Source organism: Danaus plexippus, chromosome 31, assembly GCF_018135715.1.
Source record: "Danaus plexippus chromosome 31, MEX_DaPlex, whole genome shotgun sequence".
Taxonomy (NCBI): domain Eukaryota; kingdom Metazoa; phylum Arthropoda; class Insecta; order Lepidoptera; family Nymphalidae; genus Danaus; species Danaus plexippus.
Genome location: NC_083558.1, coordinates 225,327 through 249,220, shown reverse-complemented (window position 1 = coordinate 249,220; position 23,894 = coordinate 225,327). Strand labels below are relative to the sequence as shown.

Here is a 23,894-nt window from a genome sequence, read left to right as displayed (position 1 = left end):
AACGTCTCGAGTCCTGACATGTTTGACACAGGACGGAACTGATACTGTCCAAGTGTTTATTTTTATCCAAATAATATAAAAATCATTTAGGCAGGTTTCCTCGATATACTTATTTATATGAAAACTATCAAAACTACTGGACATATCTTAGAGACGAGATCAGAATTGACTTATTTTAAAAATAATATTCGATACGATTTCACTATTAATTTATTAAATTAACTTAAAAATAAAGAAAAACAACTTTAAATTTTATAACTTCCAGCTCTCTCGATTTAAACTTATCTTCAAATGATATCTGAATATAACACAGAGGAAAGACTCAAACGCTCTCCGCCAACGTACTAACGACTGATCTGTCACACCACCTCGCCTCACGGACTAGCGAGACTCCCGATCTCCTCTGGCCACTGCTTGTATGTGGTCCGCCCCTCGCCTACCCGCATATATTCCTACAGTATATATATATATATATATACTGTGATTATTGACATATATATATATATATATATATATATATATTCTATAGATTCCAAATAATTTTGAATATAAGTTCCAACGAAATGTTAACTAGATAGAGTTCTGGGCCATCAACTGTCTGACGAGGTGAGAACTGTATACACTTGTAAGACTGGCCTTGAGGTCGGTATCTCCTCACGCTTCACCCCTGTCTCTGTAGTGCGGGGAGGCCCTCCGCGCGGGTGTAGTGCAACCTCGTAATGTTGGAAAGGAAACAGGAAGGGTTAGAAATTGATTTTTAAGGAATTTTAGTGTTTCTTTAAGACAGACTTCATTAACATTGTTTACAAGTCACAATTGATTGCCCGCATGCGTTCGGGTGCCACGCCTTCCATCTCGCTCTGTCTCTTTTTATCCCCCCCCCCCCCTCCAGGAGAGTAAAATGTTTCCGGCAACCTTGTTGGAGGTCGCATAAGAAGTTTCACTTCAAATATATAAGATATAGGCTTCTGAGGATCAACTGATCTGTAGAATAATCAACCAATATACCGCTTCCCATTAAGATAACAATAATTTCAGTGATATCTTGAAATAGATTTCTTATCGGATTTAGTTTCATACAAGAGACAACGTTCTATCTGAATGTTTTGTGGTGCGTTGGATAATGATGACGGACGTCTTGGTGATAGCTAAAGACAATATAAATGAACCTAAATCTTATATCGAGATAAGATCAATATTTGGTGAAAACCCTCTCAAATGGGTTTGGTAGTCTCTGGTACTAACAACAAACAAGCGGACCACCTGCCAACGACTTCTAGTTCTGCTACGAGAATAAAGTTCCTCAGTAATAGTGTTATCACCCATGATCCACATCACATATGATATAATATAGATAGATAGATTGGTAGATAGATCTATAGATAGGTAGATAGATAGATAGATAGGTAGATAGATAGATCAATGATAATTGACATATAAGAGTAGTACCCCGACTGTATAAAGCACATCTGTGAGTCTGTTCATACCAAACATATATCTGGCAAGTTAAGTTGTGATACGAGTACATACCAGCGACACACGTTCTAGATTATATTCAACGAGTTGACCTTAGAGTTAAAGTGTTGCTCTTGAATACTGCGACTTTTCTTACCACAGGTTGCATCGTCGAACTGGACACGGATAGTTCCCTTGTCACATTTTGTCTTTATTTTAAGTCGCTCATTAACTGAATTATCTGAATTATTTTAAGAAAATAAACTGATTGTTTAAGCCGACGCCAGTGCATTGGGGGCCTTAATGTACAATGTTCAGAGTTCTCCAAGTCATTATATAACCGTGTAGAGAGGAACACTCGTGTAACATACGCTCGTGTCCCGGCTCTGGTGTCAGCCAGTAAACATCTTGAAGGCTCTACTCGATGGAATATTCTCGTCCCGTTTCTCTGTATTACGGAAAGGAGCAATGAATCAAACGTTCTCTTGTCTTTTCGCAATCGCTGTATTCATTCAATGAGCCGTTCAGTGTCAGTCAGCTCGTAGCCTATGTTAAGTATAAGTAGGTTCAGATTATTACACTCCTTCCTTTAACCTGAAACATTTGTTATTTAAATTTCATTTTTAGAATAATTTTACGATATCACTGTGACTTCCTTATCAGAGGGAGCAAGAAGCAATGCTTATACGAGAATAAAAATAATTTGAGTCAAGTAATCTATTCAAAGAGTACAGTTAAAAGTAACTAACTGGTTGAACAATAGTTAAATCTGTAAAGATCCGATTGTCACATCTATATTAATTGTAGCGTGAAGCGATTACAGGCAGACGCAATACTTCTAAGACTATCTGGATTACATTGACCGAGGACTTCATAATATTACTTTCATTCACAGTTAAATCATTTATTTAATACAAAGCCAAAGTTTCGAAGAAGAATATTCACTCTTTTGAAAACAAAGATATTAATTTTAATTTATTAAGGTGGGTCCTCACATGCGAAATAGGCGTTTTCTAAGCGAGGGAGCGTTTTATTGAAGGCGTTTTTATGTAATATATTTGTTTAGTCAGAATGAGTACCATTGCTATTTAAGGACCTTTTGCCATCTCAAAGAGACTGATACTGAGACTTCGCTTTACGAGACTGTCTCGCGGGAGTTTAACTTTTTCCCTTGCAAGAAGTTATCCAAATTTCCAAAACAATGGTATTCTGTTGGAGCAAGGTCCGGGGAGTACGGTGGATAGCTTAGACAATACAATTGGAGCTCTCCTACTTTGATGACTGTCTGTTGTCCGTGTGTCGTGTGTGGTCAGCGGTGTTCTGAAGCAGCAGGGGCCTGCGACGGTGACCAGCCTCGCTTATTGCAGGTAACTTATTAACTACGTTGCGTGATATTATATAAAACAACAGAAGTGTATAGTGTGAAAGATTATCACGAATACCTCTTACTCAATACGTTTTATTTGGCAGAATTTGTTTTTATCAGTCTTTGATAAACGACGATGAGGCAGCAGAGTTACTTAATATTTGGTAAATGAGATAATGTTTTAACTGATATCTCGAAGTGAAGATGAGTTAGCACTTTGCTTACGTTTCGTACAAACCAGTTGTATATACACGAGTCATGATACCGAAAATATATAATATAAGCGTTAGCCCGTGACTGCGCCTCGATACAGAAACGACATAGATTTAAACCGAACGACTATACTAGCGTTTGTCACCTGATTGATTACAATACACAACTGCTAGGATCTAAAGAAATGCTCTAAATAGACACTTATTAGGACACTTTTTTAATTATAGTTGACACATTATAATAATGTCCAAGCAATGTTTTGTTAAAAATCCGCTCGTCGTTATCGTGTTGAAGTGTGACAGACATCCGTACATCCGTCCAAACTTTAATATATATAATATCAGTAGGTTTGATTAACATCGTCTGAGCGAGACGACAGTGTCTGACCGAGCAGCTCGCCTCGGCACAGATAAGTCTTAAAGAGTCGTTCGCGCGTTCAATTGATTCAGTAGGACTCGCGGCTTCACACAAGACACTTGACGTTAAAATGTCTCAGACAAGTGGCAGCACGGACATCAAAGCATCGGCCTTAGAGCTGATCGGCAACACTCCACTCGTAGCGCTGGACAGGCTCTGGCCTGGACCTGGAAGGATCCTGGCCAAATGTGAGTTTATGAATCCTGGGGCGTCCATCAAATGCCGGTCCTCGCTTTACATGATCACTAAGGCCTTGGAGTCTGGAGCTTTGAAGCCGGGGGAACCGGTCCTGGAAATCACCTCCGGGAATCAGGGATGTGGTCTGGCGGTGGTGTGCGCGGTGCTGGGACATCCTTTGACCGTGACCATGTCTGCTGGTAACAGCGTGCAGAGAGCGATACACATGGAGGCTCTGGGAGCCAGGTGTGTGAGGGTTCCGCAGGTGGATGGCACATACGGCAAAGTCACATTGGCGGATGTGACCGCAGCTGAGGAGAAAGGTTTGCAATTGGTGGAAGAGACTGGCGCGTACTACGTCAACCAGTTCAACAATGATATGAACTCTCGAGCTCATTACGAAACAACGGGCCCAGAGATCTGGAGACAGACTGGCCAGCGAGTCGACGCGTTCGTCGCCGCAGTTGGCACAGCAGGAACCTTCGCTGGGACCTCCAGATATCTCAAGGAAAAGGATCCGAGTATTGTTTGTGTGGTCGTGGAACCAGAAGGCTCTGAGGCCATCAAAGGCTGCGAAGTAACGAAGCCAATGCATTTAATGCAGGGCTCGGGTTACGGATGTGTTCCAAATTTGTTCAACTATGAACACCTGGACGACACCATAAGCGTCAATGACGAGGAAGTCCTGGAATACAAGAAGCTGATCGGAGAAAAAGAAGGTCTGTTCGTGGGCTACACGAGTGCAGCAAATGTCCTGGCTGCGGCGAAGCTGCTGAAGGCTGGAAAGTTAAAGGAAGACGCCTGGGTGGTGACCGTGCTCTGTGACACAGGCCTGAAGTACACCCCGGTGCCATCAGAGATCACCAAAGCGTAATCTCCAAGTACGGCATAATTTCCCTTTTGCTTTTCATTATCTTTTGTAATATTTATAAAAGTTTGAAAGTGTATCTCAGCTCATTCGTGGGAACCTGTACTTTAAAGTATGAGATTTATTTTATTGTTAAGGAACAGTACAATCGTTATTACTTTAGGTGAATTACAACTACATTTCTTATCAATTTATTGTTGTTTAAAACAAGTTGTCACTCGCGACTTTGTCTATTATATTTTATTCTTCATATTTTTTTTAAATAATTATCAGTACTTATAGTCTCGTCTTCCAGACAACAGTATCTAATGCACAGACGGATAAAGAAGACGCTCTCACTAGCGAATGATAACGCTTCATACGGAAAGGGGATTTGGAATAAAAATAGCCCAAGTTATTCCCTATTACAGCTTCCTGCAAATAAAAATCTAGTCAAAATCGGACCAGCCGCTTCAGCGATAAGCCGGAACAAACAAACAGACAGACAGACATTTAAAACATGTTATTTTTGTGAATGTCTCATGTATGTATTGATATACATGTAGTAAACAGTTATTACAGACGGACTGGTTTTATTCGTATGTATAGATGTACACTTATCTAATTATATTAGTAATGTACATAACAAAAACGCTGTCAAGGTCTAAACAGGAAGTTTTTTTACCGAATGCGATAAGCAATTCAAGCAACAAACAAGTCTGTCAAGGTCTCAAACATGGTTTTTTTTTTACCAAATATACCGTTCATAATATACGGATGCCATTTTGATGAGTTTTCGTTGTATCTTAGTTACAATTTGTTAAAACTCTTCAACGGACCTGTCGTGTTCAAATAGAACCGTCTAGCGCACAGATTGATTTAATTCAATAGCTGCGTGTTTGTCTTTCATCAATCCAGTTACTAAACTTCTAAGCAGTGTAGTGTCGCGTTACAAACCTTGCTCAATGTTTTCTTTTCGAGTTACTGTTCGGTATTTGTGTCGCGATAAAATAAATTGTAGCTATTGCTGTTAAGGCAAATTAAATATTTAACCGACTTCAAAAGAAGTGAATGTTGTTTGTTCGCCTTTAATATAGATTATAAATGTTACAGTATCAATGTTCATGTCTACCTTAAAATATGTTTGTTGAAGTACGTAGATTGTTCGAGAGCTTATCTTTTGGTTCGATAGATTTTTATCTTTTAAACAGTTAATTTAGAATATGGTATTTGTTTCGTCTAGAGTCAGTTGTAATTAATATTTCTAATAGTTTTAAATCTAGTTGTAGTTAGTCGTAGTTAGTTGTAGTCAGTTAGTTGTAGTCGACAGTTTCTTATTATAAGAACCTGTTGTGTTTTTTAACTTTTTACTTTGAATATAAGATATTTACAGATTATTGCTTAAAATTCCCTTAAAACAGATAACTGACAAGTTATCATTGAAATTTGTACAATAATACATACTGTTAAGGAATCCGAACATACAACTGATATATTTCTTAAGGGGAGTGTGTTATGAGTGACAATATAATGTATTACAGTAAGGGTTTGCTTGTTTGTTACGCAAGCATGACCGGGGAATAAGTTTATAGTACAGCAATGGTGTAAAGCACCAGATGCTGACTCTGAGCCATCAGTGGCAGTTAGATATAAGTCTTAATTGTTATTTAAATATAGTTTTATAAGTCAAACTGATTTTTCTTGCATCCTTCGCTGCCACCAAACGTAATTTGTTCTGTAATGGCATTAAATGTATATGTTTATACTAAAATTATAAAGCTGAAGTGACTTTTTGTTTTAATACCCTCATATCAAGAAAAATTGCTGGTTCACATGTATATATATTGTCGGAAGCAAGACTTCTTAAATAATAAACTATAAGTTTCACTTCGATACAGGATCGCTACGTCTCGGTTCCTTTACAGCAGTGACCATTGACAGACGAGATGAGTGTGGCACACGTTCATGTTACGCGTGGTGTCTGACAAACTTAGTTTCCCCTAATAGTAAATAGCCAACAACTCATTTGTATATTCTCACTCAATTCATAATATTCTTCACAAACTAATTCCCTATAAAGCTGTGTACATACTATCAATATTAACTTATTATTCTCCTGTGATTTCAATCATTATCTTTAAAACAGCATCATTGCAACTTTATTTTAAGAAAAAATACATTATCTCCAAAAAATTCGAGCTAAATAGATCTACACCGGGACCCGATGGTATCCCGTATATAGTCTTTAAAAAATATTCATCGGTTCGTAAACATCTCATTTATATATACGGTAAGATCTGGTCAAGGAAGCAAACCCCGGAGCGCTTCGGGAAAGCAATTTTTTGCCCTCATTCCCAAAAAGATCCGAAAGATACAAGACCGCCTTAACAAATACTATATGCAAAATCTTTTTCTCAGTTCTACAAAAAAGGATGACGCGATTCATGCTCAGCAACGGGTATTTTAGGCCAAATCACCAGAAAGGGTTTTCTACCTGGGATTTCTGGATGCCTAGAACACAACACTTGGCTGTCGGCGAGTTTAAAAGATGCTAGGAAAAGCGAGAGGCAAATTACAGTTTGTTGGATAGACTTAGAGAACGCGTTCGGGTCGATACATCATGAATTGATGCTATTCGCGCTGAAATGGTACAACTTTCCGCCCCTAGTTACTGATATGATCGCGTCGTATTACTCAAAATTAAAGTTTTCTATAACAACTAAAGAAGGCCCTTCAAAAACTTTGAGTTACAATGTAGGTATATTTCAAATTTGATGTTTGTCTCCAATAGTATTTAATACTAATTTTTGCCTGCAACTTCGTCCGCGTTCTCAATGTTTTTCGTAAAAAAATAGCATATGTCCTTCCTCACGGTTCAGTGGTTGTGATGTAACAGACAGATTAACTTTCGTATTTTAGTAGGGCGATATAACATGTCAATAAACAATACTGTTGAAAAATATGAGGAACCGCAGAACATTACTATTAACAGCTATGACCGCGACTCCGTCAGCGTGTAACTCCTTGTTGGTTATTAAGTTAATGTATTGCTAATATTAGGTGTCTCTTAAAGATGTGTGAGAAATATGCATTAAAACATGGCCTTACGTACAATGCCAATAAAAGTGAGTACATGGTCTTTGGGATCCGTGGAAGGGTAATCGACTATAAACCGGTTTTAAAACTAAATGAGAAACAGTTAAGTCAGGTTAAAGTATTTAAATATCTTGGTCATTACATTTCCCAAGATCTCAGAGACCATGCAGATATTGAACGTGAACGAAGGGCACTTGCCGCCAAATGTAATATGCTTGCCCACAGGTTTGCTTGATGTAGTAAAGAGGTGAAAATAACTTTGTTTAAGTCGTATTGCCAAACATTTTATACGTGTGCCCTGTGGAACTGTTACAACAAGAAAGCACTAGACGCACTGAGAGTGCCATATAATAATGGATTCAGAGTTTTGTTGGGAATTGGACGCTTCTGTAGCGCGTCCGCCATGTTCGCTGAGGCGGGTACTGATGACTCCTTTTCTATAATAAGTAAAAGAACTGGATCGCTACTTAATAGAATGCGATCAAGTCCCAACAGGATTCTGAAAATGTTCAGCGCCAAGCTGGCCGAGCCTGCGCTTCAGCACTTTGTCAACGTGCTGGTGAGGCAGGTTAGGCTTAGCAAATAATCTTTTTTTTTTCCTTTCGTATGTTAATTTTTTTGTCTTATTATCGTTATTTATTATACTAACATAGTTGTAAGGGTTCTTTTTTTGTAACTAACAAATGGACTGTAAATTGTCTGAAATAAACAAATTATTACTATTATTATTAATATTGTTTAGATCACTTTCACATGAGGATTAAGTATCTATGAAACGAAAGTACTCCAGCGCAAAGCTCCCGGTTAAACTATGTTGAATGTTGACCCGTCCGGTTGTCCGGTGACATGAACATAGAGATTTCTATAATTGCTAGCCCGGGAAAGAGTAACGTATAACTGACCACGCGAGAAGCAACTGACATCGAGATCTACTCCAGCAACACGAAAAGTCTGCCCTTGAGCCTTATAATTGTCTAAATCTATGCGTACTACTTCTACTTCTACCACTACCAACTAATTTGGAATTTGAACGAATATTTTAACACTACCAAAACAACTCGTGTCTATTTTATAAAATTACAACAAAAGAAATTAAAATAAACTATCTATTAAAAGTCGCGCTAATAAGCACGGCTTTTAATATCAATTATTGTCTGTCGATAAAGTCGAACGCTCCGAACGCGTCAACAGCCAAATGTTGAATGAAGCTCGCGCTCGCCTCCCGCCTTTTTATACCCTGCCGCCGCGAGCCGCGTTGAGCGGGGCAAAAATAATCCTTATAGCATGATTCAGGATTCACGCGCGATGGCTTATTAGCGTATTTCGTGTATAAGTTTAGGGTTCCTATGCTGACTTCAATGATTCTTTTTTTTGAATAGGTAATAATGTTATTTTATTTTATTAGGGATGAGTGAGAGTATTATAAACGTAAGAGTAAACAAATATAATCAGAAAGCTCCGAACTGCTAATCTATCGGGAGTTACGCGTGTCATTGTGAGTCCACCATAAAAGATAGACATACTGTTGCAGAATATTTCCATCATACATAATGTCTACGTATCTTTAACCGTTAAGGCTGCACACGCGACGGAAGCTTAAAGGATGAAGTAATTTCTTTCGTTTTCCCAACATTTCCCTTCACTGCTCTGCTCCTATTGATTGTAGCGTGATGGAAAGTATAGAACAACCTGTCCAGGAGAATGAAGAATAATTGTACCAAGTTGTTGTTTCTATAAAGAATATACAGACAGACAGACAGACAAAATTCTACTGATTGCATTTTTGGCATTAGTATCGATCACTAATCGCCCCCCTTATAGTTGTTTTTAAAATATATTTCATGTACACAATTCACCTCTCTACAGATTTGTTATAAGTGTAGATTGTAATTGATATCTTAGTAGATAAACTAATCAGCAACGAGAAAAAATGGGGGTTACAAATACACAGAATCCATTGTAGCCTTCGCTGACGATCTCGCAATACTGACACGTAACCCCAAACACTGTCAAGTACTATTAGATGAAGTGGATAGATTCTGTGAGTGGACCGATGGATTGAGGACAAAACCAAGTAAATGTCACTGTCTGTGTCTCGGTAGGCGGAGTACAAGATACACCTCATACGATCCGGGATTATCGTTAGGCGGTCAATGCATTTCTACGGTTACAGAAAATGCACCATTTAAATTTCTCGTTCGGAAGATTGATAATATAGGTCGTACTCCATCTTTGGAAGGTATAGTAGATAGCTTTTTAAACGATCTCAACAAGGTAGATAGCCAAGAGATCAGTAACGTTAAAAAAGCTTGGATCTACGATAATTATCTAACTTCACGTTTAAATTGGCCTTTCCTCGTCTTCTTCTTCTTCTTCTTCATCCTGGCAATTATCCCAGCATTAGCCAGGGTCTGCCTTCCTGCTTAAACTCCTCCACTTTGCGCGATCTTTAGCATCCGCGGTGGTAAGTCCATTGGCTCTCATATCCTGTTTCACGGTGTCCAGCCATCGCTTTCTTGGGCGTCCTGGGGGTCTTGCTCCAGGGACCGACATATCAAGGCAAATTTTTCCGACGTAATTCTCAGGCCGGCGTGCAACGTGACCATACCATCTCAGGCGACTCTCTTGAAGCTTATCCGCTACGTCACGGACTCCAAGACTACCTCGGATAAATGTGTTACGTATACGGTCAGCTCGCGTTACGCCACACATCCACCTCAGCATCTTCATCTCCGTGACGTGAAGCTCCTGAGTGTGCCTGGACAGTGTTGGCCAACATTCGCTTCCATATAAGAGAACCGGTCGGATTATGCTCTTGTATATTATTCCCTTGAGCTTGGTAGGTATTCTGCGATCGCAGACCACACCTGTGACCTCACGCCATTTCGCCCAAGCAGCGCTGATCCGGGCTTGGACATCGTGATCGATGCCTCCGGACTCATGCAGAATAGATCCAAGGTACCTGAACTTTTCCGACTTAACGGCTGGTTCAGGACCTATATGGATAGTGCAAGAGTCCGGGCTTCCGCAAGCCATGTACTCGGTCTTCGTCACATTTAGTTTAAGACCACCGTTCTCAAGCGTACCCTTCCAGAGGTTCACTCTTCGCTCTAGCGTCAACCTGCTCTCATCAATGAGCGCTATGTCATCGGCATACATCATCAGCCATGGAGGCTGTTCCTGGATGTTAGCCGAGACAGTGTCCAGCACTACATTGAACAAGAAGGGGCTAAGAGCCGAGCCTTGGTGAACCCCTACTGAGATCGGAAAGGGTTTTGTATCGCCAACAGCAGTCCTAACCATTGAAACGGAATCGCGGTACATGTCTCTAATGATGTCAATATAGGCCTCAGGGATGCCTTTGAATCGCAATGCCCACCAGATACATTGACGAGGAACGCAGTCAAAGGCCTTCTGCAGATCTAGGAATGCGACATGCAGAGCTCTCCTTTTTTCCCTGTATGCCTCCATCAGAGTTCTGATGGCAAAGATGGCGTCCAAGGTGCCCGATCCTGGCTGAAATCCACATTGACATTCCGAGACAGTACACTCTCGGCGGAGCCTGAGGTCGATCATACGCTCAAAGAGCTTCATGGTGTGACTCATGATCTTAACGCCCCTATAACTACCACAATCTTGAACACTGCCCCTGCCTTTGTATATAGGGGTAATGTAACTATAACGCCACTGATGTGGCATAGTCCCAGTGTTCAAGACGCGGTTAAAAAGGTCCGTCAGTATGAGCACACCAAGAGAGCCCAATGATTTCCACGCTTCGATCGGAATATCGTCAGGTCCCACCGCTTTCCGATTCTTCATGCGTCGAAGACAATTCCGAGTTTCGTCAGGTGTTATCGGGGCAATAAGTCCAAGATTAGGAGGTATTTCGGTTGGAAGACTGCACGGATGCTGAGTATTTAGCAACTCCTTGAAGTAGCATCTCCATCTCTCCTTCACAGAGGCATGATTACACAGCAACGTGCCTTGGGAATCTTTGACGCTAAGACATTTTGCGATATCTTGCGTCGCCTTATCCCGAGCTCGTGCCAATTTGTAAATGAGCTTCTGCCCCTCCGCAGTCTCAAGTGTATCATATAATGGTGATAACCTATCACTGCGGGCTCTGGCAACAGCCCTTTTACTGGCACGTTTCGCTGCTATGTACTCTAGTCTGTCTTCAGGAGAGTTTGATTGCTGCCACTTCTTAAAGGCAGTCTTCTTTTCACGAATCACCTCCTGCACTTCGTCATTCCACCACCATGTCTCCTTGTCAATGACCCGTCCTCCCTTAGAAAGGCCTAGAACTCGTTTACCTGCTGTGATAATTGCTGACTGGGCTCGATCCCAAACTTCCTGAGCAGTTTCGGTATTAGTCGACAGATTTTGACTCTCAACCTCTGCCCGAAAGCTGGTCTGCATCGTTCCATTCAGCAACCACCACCTGATGCGAGGCTTACGTTTCTCGGCCACTTTCTTTTTCGGGGTAACGACATAGTCCATGACAAGAAGTCGATGTTGGGCCGTCAGGCTTTCACCAGGAATGACTTTACAGTTAGTCACCTTGCCGATATGACACCGTCTGGTCAGCAGATAATCTATTTGGGTTGAGTGGGACCCGCTCTTATACGTGATAAGGTGCTGTGGAGTCTTTTGAAAGAACGTGTTCACAACGGCTAAATCAGACGCAATACAGGTTCTGAGAATATTTTCTCCCTCTGCATTGCGGCGACCATAACCAAAACCACCGTGTACACGATCAAACGTTTCCGCAGCCCTACCTACGTGGCCATTTAAGTCCCCCCCAACTATGATTACTTCAGCAGCTGGTATAGCACGTAGAACCTCTTCAAATTGCTCCCAGAATGACTCTTTTTCGGACCCGCTACATCCAGCCTGAGGAGTATAAGCACTGATCAAGTTAGTAATCACTCCCTCGACCAGTACCCGCACCCGCATCAGGCGGTCGCAGCGACGGTCGACTTCAAGAAGACCATTCCGAAGCTCCTCAGATAGCACTACCGCTACACCAGCTTTACCTGAAGGCGACCCAGTGTATATCAGCCGGTAACCCTGTCCGATGTTCCGAGACTTATTGCCCTTCCAGCGAGTTTCCTGGAGGAACGCACACTGGACCCGACGTCTCATGAGTACATCTGCGAGTTCTCTGCATCGTCCAGTTAGAGAGCCAATATTCCACGTTGCAAAGCGGAGTTTCCTTTGGGGTACTAACGTCTTTAGCCGTGCCCGTACTTGACACGGTAGCCCTTGCCCACTTATCGCAGGTGTAGGGCGATGTGCCTGCGCGTCGTTTATCGGCGACGCCCTAGCCGTACCCAGTCCATAAACTTTTGCAACCATAAGAGTGGCGGGAGTGGTTTTAACGGAGCGACTGCCGTCTGACCTCCAAAACCCCGTTTTACGGGTAAAACCAGGAAAGGAAAAGATAGAGAATGGGGGAAAGAGGTTAGGAAGGGGAATGAGGGGGGGGTACAGGACACCACCTTCATGGAATGAGGATAGAGGTATGAAAGTGGTGGCTCGAGGATCCGGGGTCGCGTACCCGTATGCCCAAGGCTAAATATCGGAAAAATACTTAGTAGGACACCCTCTGGATACATTTCCTTGCCTTTCCTCGTCTATGATTTTAATAAAACCCTTTTGTCAAAGTTAGATGCAGGCGTCATAAAGATGTTGAAGTTGTGGCTCGGGCTCCCCCTAACGGCTGATTTTTAACTCTATGATAATTTTATCTCAATGCCTTCCAGATGACTGTTTCAGAGCAGCGTAATTTAGTAAGTTGGGGTAAAGGTACCGTAAAACCTTGGTATATCTTTGGGAAGGCAATTGGAACTGCTAAGCATTTGCTGGTGGGATGTAAGGTACTAATGGATAGGGGCCAATAGTCGCGTCAACACGATAGGGTTTTGGAAATCATACGTGAAGCGGTTAGTCTTTTGGTAGCCAGAGCGCAACGGGATAAAACCACAAACTACCGATCAGTAGGTTATGAGAGAGAAGGCACTAAAGCTATAAAATCAAACGTCAAACCTTACTCTATCCTTAAAGCGGCTACGGATTGGACTATAATGATGGATACGTATGAGAACAATAAGTCAACAAGTATTATGAGCTCAGTAAGAATAGAGTCGTCGTAGATTTGTAGGCGGTAGAGATGGCAGCGAGAGGTATAAAGATATATCTCTCTACAACCTACTAAAAGACTTGGGCCTGTCCAGAACTAACATCAGTTCATTCTTGGAACGTACTTCGAAGGCGGTCCTAGTAGGTTCGTTTCAAATTGGGTTACGTAGAGGAGCTTGGATTGTGGAGGTGAGCGTTTAACTCGTTAGTTAGGGGCCCCGTAAACCTACACCTGGGTCGCAAGTACCAGGCCCCGTTGAAGTTCATTTCCCTGCAACGCGATGGACCCGGACCGGACCCGCACGGTGAATCCATTGAATGCTTAGAGGTTTCGTCTGTCTTAGTTGTAGAGATATGAATCATTTAAGTTTATAGCCATATTGTTTCCAATCAAATGATTATCTAAATCATATTAGTAATAGTAAATTGGCAGACAAAACCGCGTTATCAGCTTGTCCTTTATAAATTGATTGACGTGTGACAATAATGTTTCATTTAATTTAAATTATCTATCTTCTATATGATTAAAAATGATTGTTGTTAAACGCAGTACTTAAAAATGTCTCAACTAAATGAAACTAGTATTATTCGGATTTACTACGCGGATTTTATTATTTAAAAACCACATAATCCCGACGTTTCGGTTACTTTGCAGCAACCGTGATCACGGGCAGACGAGGTGTGAATGTCTGTCAGTTGGTCCTTGTTATTTATCATCTACCGCCATCGATTTCTTAATTTTCTGGCGTACCGCTCTGGATGCCGGCAGAATGCGCTCACGGTGTCTTGAGGTCCTGCGGTGTGGTTACGGACATGGGATTTTATATTTTTAAGAACGGGGTCCCAGGTGTTTGATAGATTCCAGCCATCTTCTCTATTGAAATTGGGATGTTTTTTTAATTTCAATAGCCTCGCGAATTAACCTCGGTATATACTTGTCTTCCCGAGCGAGGATTTGAGTTTTATCAAACCGAATGTAGTGGCCTGGTTTGTCCATTGTGTGTTCACACACTGCTGACTTCGAAGCGCGCCTGTTTTTGATGTCTGAGATGTGTTCCTTAACCCTTGTACCGATGCTCTTCTTCGTCTGTCCAATGTATGACAAGCCACAGTCACAGTCGAGTTTGTATACACCCGCTTGTTGTAAAGGAATGTTACTCTTGATTGGTCTCAAGAATTGGCTCACTTTCTTATGTGGTTTGTAAATAGTTTTAATGGAAACCTTCTTCAAGATGTTGCCTATTCTGTCAGTAACTCCCTTCACATATGGTATTATCGCAGGTTGTCATTCAACTGTGGGTGGCTTCAGGTGGTTCTTGCGATGCTGGCGAGGCACGGGCAGGTTGTTGATGGTGAGAGCATGTTTTACATGCTGCAGCTCGGCCTCTAGGTGGTCAGCATCACAAAGGTGTTGGGCTCTCTGTAACAAAGATTTGCCAACGGTAGCTAACTGGATAGGGTGGTGGTGTGAGTTACCATTGAGGTACCTGTCCGTATGTGTGGGTTTCCTATAAACAGTATGTCCCAAAGTATTGTCAGGATTCCTAACGACAAGTATATCAAGGGAAGCTAAAGAATTATTTGCCTCTAATTCTATAGTAAACTGAATCTTACTATTGATAGAATTAAGATGGTTCAGAAAAGCACATGTTTTATTTTTATTTAATATTGTGAAGGTGTCATCTACATACCGTTTATATATTAAAGGTCTTATAGGATAGGTCAATGGAAAAACCAGGCCACTACATTCGGTTTGATAAAACTCAAATCCTCGCTCGGGAAGACAAGTATATACCGAGGTTAATTCGCGAGGCTATTGAAATTAAAAAAACATCCCAATTTCAATAGAGAAGATGGCTGGAATCTATCAAACACCTGGGACCCCGTTCTTAAAAATATAAAATCCCATGTCCGTAACCACACCGCAGGACCTCAAGACACCGTGAGCGCATTCTGCCGGCATCCAGAGCGGTACGCCAGAAAATTAAGAAATCGATGGCGGTAGATGATAAATAACAAGGACCAACTGACAGACATTCACACCTCGTCTGCCCGTGATCACGGTTGCTGCAAAGTAACCGAAACGTCGGGATTATGTAGTTTTTAAATAATAAAATCCGCGTAGTAAATCCGAATAACACTAGTTTCATTTAAATGAATACTCGCGAAAATCTTAGATCTCATTATATCTCAAGTAATTGAGCAAAAATATTTGTTTGTATGCTCTTTAAGGCCCCGGAAGGTTTCAAAGTTTTTATAATTAAAAATACGCAAAACGTAGTTCATTTAATATAAACTTCAGACTAAACGCGGCTATCGCATTGTTTAAGATAAGGGCCAAGTATCAAAGAAAAGTGCTGATAAGTTTAATTGTAGCAATTTGACGTAAAGTGTTCACTAATGTAGAATTATATAGTGTATATATACATTATATACACTATATAATTCTATTTAATTCTATATATATATTTATATATATACTCTATTCTGTGTATTTGTCTGTAATAATAAACTCTAACAAATAAGCTAATTTCATTAAATAAAGAAAGTTCATTGCAAATATTATTTAGTGTAGAGAGTGATGGATGGATGGAGAGTAAAGCAAATTAAGTCAATTTTGTTTAAGTAAAAAAATAGCCATCGCAATGTGCAAGACGAGCCGCGGAGGATAACTAGTTAAGGAATGGATATATACGGTGCCAAGGTTAGGAATTACATCAATAGCCACTCTTTTGTCAGCGACAAGCTGCTATTGTGTCCATCTCAGGACCTATATGCAATACTTCTAATTGGTACATTTTCATTTATGAATGATTGAAATTAAATTAAAACTTAATTTCCAATGATGGCTGGAACCATATTTTATTAAATACAAATGGTAATGAGACTGCATAGCATAGTGTTTTAACTTGTATCTTGAAGTTAAGATTAATAATAGACAAAACCTCTTATCATTCAGTGGACTAACCGCGCGCGTGCCGGGTCCATCGCGTTAGTTAGTTGTGTTTAGTATATGCAAGGCGTATGTGCACAAGTCATGACATTGAAATTATATAATATAAGCCTTAGCCCGCGACTTCGCCTGGAATACAAAATGGAAATTGGACGTGGCAGAGTGAAGCAAAGAAAATTAAGCTGAAAAATAGAAGTGCTTAACAAATTGTGGTGGAATTTTGGAGACCAAGTGCAGTTTTTGTTAAAGTAATGTCCAAGCAACATTACTTTAAATATTCATAATAATCCGCACAGTCGTTTTTGTGTTGAAGTGTGACAAACATCCGTACAAACATTCACGTACAAAATATTAAGAGGCTCACATCGTCTGAGCAAGACGACAGTGTCTGACCAAGCAGCTCGCCTCGTCACAGATAAGTCTTAAAGAGTCGTTCGCGCGTTCAATTGATTCAGTAGGACTCGCGGCTTCACACAAGACACTTGACGTTAAAATGTCTCAGACAAGTGGCAGCACGGACATCAAAGCATCGGCCTTAGAGCTGATCGGCAACACTCCACTCGTAGCGCTGGACAGGCTCTGGCCTGGACCTGGAAGGATCCTGGCCAAATGTGAGTTTATGAATCCTGGAGCGTCCATCAAATGCCGGTCGTCGCTTCACATGATCACTAAGGCCTTGGAGTCTGGAGCTTTGAAGCCGGGGGAACCTGTCCTGGAAATCACCTCCGGGAATCAGGGATGTGGTCTGGCGGTGGTGTGCGCGGTGCTGGGACATCCTTTGACCGTGACCATGTCTGCTGGGAACAGCGTGCAGAGAGCGATACACATGGAGGCTCTCGGAGCCAGGTGTGTCAGGGTTCCGCAAGTAGAAGGCACATACGGTAATGTGACATTATCTGATGTCAAAGCAGCGGAGGAGAAAGGTTTGAAGCTGGTGGAAGAGACTGGCGCGTACTACGTCAACCAGTTCAACAATGATATGAACTCTCGAGCTCATTACGAAACAACGGGCCCAGAGATCTGGAGACAGACTGGCCAGCGAGTCGACGCGTTCGTCGCCACAGTCGGCACAGCAGGAACCTTCGCTGGGACCTCCAGATATCTCAAGGAAAAGGATCCGAGTATTGTTTGTGTGGTCGTGGAACCAGAAGGGTCTGAGCCCATCAAAGGCTGCGAAGTAACGAAGCCATTGCATTTACTCCAGGGTTCGGGTTATGGATGTGTTCCAAATTTGTTCAACTATGAACACCTGGACGACACCATAAGCGTCAGTGACGAGGAAGTCCTGGAATACAAGAGGCTGATCGGAGAAAAAGAAGGTCTGTTCGTGGGCTACACGAGTGCAGCAAATGTCCTGGCTGCGGCGAAGCTGCTGAAGTCTGGAAAGTTGAAGGAGGACGCCTGGGTGGTGACCTTGCTCAATGACACAGGCCTGAAGTACACCCCGGTGCCATCAGAGATCACCAAAGCGTAATCTCCAAGCATTACATCATTATCTTCTTTTATTCATTGTCTTTTGTAATGTACAATAACTTCTTTATGACAAATAATGAGATCTAAGACTTTCGCGAGTTTTATTCATTTAAATGAAATTAACATATATCGGATATACTACGGGGCCTTTATTATTTTAAAACTACATTATCCCGACGTTTCGGCTACTTTTCAGCAACCGTGATCACGAAGACGAGATGTGAATTCACATAGTAGTATATCCGAAATATATTAGTTTCATTTCTTTGTGACAAAACCGATAACAAGAGAGACAGAAGTAAGGAAAAATATCTGAGTACATTTACGCGAACCCATACATTAAAATAGCTATAATTGTTTTATTTTTAAGTAATAATACAAATGTCATGATCTTAGGTCAGTGACAGCTACATTACTTATCAATGTCTCACTTATAGACAAGCTGTTTCTTGCGACTTTGTCTTATATATTTTTTCTTCAGCTATTTGTCTGTTCAAAGAACCTGTTCGAAGGACCTGTCGTGTTCAAATAGAACCGTCTAGCGCACAGATTGATTTAATTCAATAGCTGTGTGTTTGTCTTTCATCAATCCAGTTACTAAACTTCTAAGCAGTATAGTGACGTGTTACAAACCTTGCTCAATGTTTTGTTTTCAAGTCATAGTTCGATATTTCCCTTAAAACAGATAATGTATACGTTTTTATTGAAGTTTGGACAATAATAACCCCTCATACTGTTAAGGAATCTGAACATAAACTGATACATTTCTTAAGGAGTTATATAAGATGGCAACCGGAGGGTCAGGAACTCTACCAAACATACTTTTATGTATATTATAATAAAAATTACATATTAAAACTTATAACCTATACCTAACGAGATGTCATCAAATACGAAACTCGTAAAAGATCAAGGCTCGCAAAGCAGTTCTTTGACAGTAAAGTTGTGAGATCTACGTAACAGCAAGTCGGTTGATTTGTTCGGGCCCTGTTTAAGGGTCCTTCTGTCTGAAGTTACACAGCGAGCGCGTTGATATTAAAAACGTTTTATGGTTTAATAAAACAGATCGACTTGCGATCATGAGTTATATAGAGTGGCGAGCAGAGAGTCCAGCAAAACTACGAAACTTACTGATATGTGCATTATAATAAGAATTACATATTAAAACTTATAACCTATACCTAAGACTACACGATCGCCTCGATGTTAGGGTAGCAATCCCTTTCCATAGCTTGTGTGGTATCAGGAACCTCCTGGTTCACACGGCTTGGTGTCCGTTCCGCGGAGTCAGCGGCGTAACTCGTTATATGATATCTTATCCATACAACGATGTTGCCCGGCGATGTTTATTTATTTTATAACATGTAGCGCGTACGTAACAAAGGGGAGTGTGTTATGAATGATAACATAATGTACTACAGTAAATAATAAGTGTTTAATCGTTTGCAATGACATTAAATGTATAGGTTTATAGTAATATTATAAAGCTGAAGTGACTTTGTTGTAATACAGTCATACCAAAAAATATTAGTGGTTCACGTGTATGTATATTGTCAGAAGCAAAATCAGAATTGAATTTTTAAAAATAATATTCGATGCGTTTTGACTATTTATTTATTAAATTTACACAAAACTAAAAACGAAGCAAAATTTTATAACTTCCAGCTCTCTCCATTCAAACTTATCTTCAAATGATATCTGAATATAACACAGAGGAAAGACTCAAACGCTCTCCGCCAACGTACTCACGACTGATCTGTCACACCACCTCGCCTCACGGACTAGCGAGACTCCCGATCTCCTCTGGCCACTGCTTGTATGCGGTCCGCCCCTCGCCTACCCTCATATCTGTACAATATAATATTATTAAATTTATTATCGTCTTGTCGAGAAGTTTTATTTTACTTCTGTTTTATTTTCTTCTCCATGCAGTCTTCTTTCCGAACATTTTAATCTCAGTTTAAAAAAGCTTTAAACTTAGCTTCCCCTAATAGTAAATAACCAACAACTTATTTGTGTATTCTCACTCAATTCATAATATTCTTCACAAACTACTTTCCCTATAAAGCTGTGTACATACTATCAATATTAACTTATTATTCTCCTGTGCTTTCAATCATTATCCATAAAACAGAATCATTGCAACTTTATTTAAAAAAAAATACATAACTCCAAAAAAATACGAGCTAAATAATAAAGCTCAGTTGTAGTTACGATTCGTTATACATATGTTGTTAATAATCAAAATATTATCTAAAGTGTAGCTATTAATAGCAAATCGGCGGAAGAACTGCGGTGTGAGCTTATCTTTTATAAGTTGATTGACGTGCGACTATGGCGCAATCATCAATCCACATTAGTCAGATTGTATTGGCGTACCATTAGTCATGAATGTCTTGGCGCATCAAACTCTTTTCCGTAAAAGGCGACACAGTTACATCATAACGATTATCAACGCTGTTTTGTTTCATTTAATTTATATTATCTGTATATAGATATAGCTATCTTGTGTATAAGGAAAACTTATTGTTGCTAATTGCGTAACTTAAAAATAACTCAACCCTCAACCGGTTGGGCAAAATTATTTTTTTAAGTCCCCCTGATTATATAAAAAAAAATTTAATGCGATCAGTGAGAATATGTCTTCAATAATACAAGTGGTAATTGAAATGGATGGACGTTTGTTACGTGCGCGCTACATATTATAACATAAATGAACATCGCCGGGCGACATCGTTGTATGGATAAGATATCATATACGAGTGACGCCGCTGAATCCGCGGAACCAACACCAAGCCGTGTGAACCAGAAGATTCCTGACACCACACAAGCTATGAAATGGGATTGCTATCCTAACCTCGGGGCGATCATAGTCTTAGGTATAGGTTATAAGTTTTAATATGTAATTCTTATTATAATATACATATAAGTAAGTTTCGTAGTTTTGCTGGTACCTCCGGTTGCCACCTTATATAATTCGTTTCGGACGCTCCATCTGAGACGGGAAAGACATTTATTTTCTTTGTTTTTAGCAACGTTTCTCTCCCGAAATGATAATGCACTCTCACTCGCTTCACATGGGATCGCAGCTACGCTATGTACAGGAGAAACAGCCCAATCGGAGCTAAAATTACCCTCGACTATTCAAATCAATGAAACCCCGACTGACAATGTACGTTGATAGCGTGGGATACATGAGCGATTGTACAGAAAGTCGTTGGTAGCATTAGACAGAACTATGAAATGTGATTTTATTAGCGGAAGAGTTCCGTCAAATATGACCAGCGATTCCACAGACAACACGTCAATAGATCCTATGTTTTGTGGAAACACGTTTAAATACTGAAATTAAACAAGATTATTCGTTAAGAATTAGAGAATGATCAAACTGGAGAAAATATATCTCAACAACTCCATGACCTTGGTAATAGCAAAATCCCTATTTATAATCCGATTAGTTGCATTACGTTTCCTGTCGTTTTTTGTCAGTATACTGAAACTACAACCGAGCTCAAGCAAAAATTGTTCCCGAGTGTTTCTCAAAATTGCAAACATCATTTTCGGCGCAGCGAACTGCTGTAAAAGCTAAAAGATGCAGATGAAATAAAAGTCAAAGTAAAATTGATTGCGCAACTAATCTACATGATGTCGTGAAATTATCTGTATAATTTTAAATCTCATTGGATTTTCCAGGATTGCCACCCCATCTTAAAGCTAAACTTAGGACTGCACTTACCTCCTACACGGCAAAGTTATATTTGCCAGAATTGATATGCAAAGAGCCTACCATAATATAAGAATTAAAGAACAGGGTATACCAAACTATACAGGGTATACTAAACTGCCATAACTTCACCCTGGACTGTATGAGTTCACAACAATGACTTTGGTTCAAGAAATGCTGCGCAGACTTTCCAAAGATTTTTAAACGATGTAGTATTAGGGGTTTTAAACTATGTATCGAGAACGTCATTATTGCAGCAAACTCAACATCGGAACATAAGGAGCACGTTAGACATGGACTAGATTGTCTTAGTAAGTACGGTATAACTATTAACTTAGTTAAATGCGAGCTCGGAAAACCTGAGTTAAGTCTTCCGGGATTTCGAGTATCGAAAGTAGGACTAAAACCATTCGAAGAGCAAGTTGACGTTATATCGGAATTTCCGAAACCGGAAACGGTTGACCAATAACGTTGGTTTCTCGGTAAATGATAAACTTTAATAGACCTCAAATGCCTAAAGCTGAAAAATTCACGTAAAATTAAACATATTTTGACATAACGCCATAAAAAGACAAAAGTTTAATTCCGCGGACAGGAGGAGCTATCGAAGCGTTTGAACTGTGTAAGCGAGGCATTAAAAACGCCGTTACCTTGTCCTGTCCAGCACCGGATTGTCCGATAGCGCTGATGACAGATGACAGACTGCTGGAATAGTTGCTGCAGGCTCTGTTTTACAACAAAGAGAAGGTAATTCATGGAGACCATTAGGATTTTTTTCAAATAAATTAGCGAAACTCAACAACGTTACAGCTCATATGATAGAGAATTATTAGCAATATACATGGCTATTAAAAACTTTCGATCTCTAATACAAGGCAGGCGCCAGGCCACTAGCTATGTATACGGATCATGAGCCTGCAGTTTATTCCTTAGCAAATAAAAAAGTTGGTAAGAATGACACGCCAAGGTGAATCCGACACTTGGTTGTTGTAATGTAATCCCTTCCTGTTGTCATTCCAACATTACGAAGTTGTTCTTCTTCCGCCCGGAAGGACTCCACGCACAATTTTTTTTTTTTATTTGGATGTCGTAGTCCAACGAGTAAATGAACGGGAATTGTTATATTTGCGGGAACAATATCAAAGCGTGTAATACAATAATGTTTTAAACTGATTCACAATCAAAATATTATTTATTCAATAATTTTACTATCGAGACATTTCTATACAATTAACAGTGATAGATATCATGGCGTCCGTCTCAAAATTAACTTTACAATTCTTGTTGTGAATGCAAACAAACACACATGCTGATAGGTGATTAAGTTTTTTATTCTAGTTATCTCAATTATTACTCAACTTTAATATTGTTGGCGAAACCGTAATCTATTGATTGTGTACACACGTACGTTTGAAGCGACCTTCGATTATTAATAACAGTGCCTACGGTTTTAGAAAATTATAATGAACTCCATATATTAGGGCCTTGTTTTTATTTTAATTTGTTCGCCATAATAAACTGACGAATCAATGTTCTCAATTAATTATATATGTCGGAGTAAGAAGCACTGACGTTTTTTAAAATAGCGACGTCACCGATGCCATTATTCTTGAATGTCGTCAGGATCTCTGACCCCTGAAGGTAGCCTCGTAGACGGTCTGACGAATCCCTCACTTCGTGACATCCGATCCCTGCAACGGCTCGAGCGAGACTCCGTAATCTGTATCTGTACTCTCGCCTCTATTTATAGCAACATTGTTGTGACTACCACGCACAGGTGGCTCCGCAGGTGGTTATGCGGCTGACACCTGATAATATCCTGATAATACCTGATAATAATAAGATATATATCAATGGGTAATTGAATTGTTTTATTTATTATAATATATATATATATATATATATATATATATATATATATATATATATATATATTAATTTAAAGCGTCTTGAGACGTCCATTGATTTGACAAATGACATTTGTAAACGTCATAACACACTTAAAAATGGGGGGAAAAAAAGAGCAGTGAAA

General features: G+C 40.1%; 2 protein-coding genes across 2 annotated transcripts; both read left to right on the top strand.

Moving 5' to 3' along the window:
* The first annotated feature begins 3,406 nt into the window (after positions 1–3,406).
* On the top strand, positions 3,407–5,661 carry LOC116778498 (uncharacterized). Its single transcript, XM_061525891.1, has 2 exons — positions 3,407–4,509; positions 4,792–5,661. The coding sequence occupies exon 1, from the start codon at positions 3,522–3,524 to the stop codon at positions 4,500–4,502; it is 981 nt and encodes a 326-aa protein (XP_061381875.1). The 5' UTR covers positions 3,407–3,521; the 3' UTR covers positions 4,503–4,509; positions 4,792–5,661.
* An 11,173-nt stretch (positions 5,662–16,834) lies between these two features.
* LOC133319882 (uncharacterized) lies at positions 16,835–18,231 on the top strand. The gene has a single exon (XM_061525898.1). It carries the CDS (start codon positions 17,159–17,161, stop codon positions 18,137–18,139), a length of 981 nt encoding a protein of 326 aa, XP_061381882.1. The 5' UTR covers positions 16,835–17,158; the 3' UTR covers positions 18,140–18,231.
* Positions 18,232–23,894: the final 5,663 nt, after the last annotated feature.

Coding starts and splice junctions, on each gene's coding strand:
- LOC116778498 (XM_061525891.1), top strand. CDS start 3,522: ATGTCTCAGACAAGTGGCAGCACGGACATCAAAGCATCGGCCTTAGAG.
- LOC133319882 (XM_061525898.1), top strand. CDS start 17,159: ATGTCTCAGACAAGTGGCAGCACGGACATCAAAGCATCGGCCTTAGAG.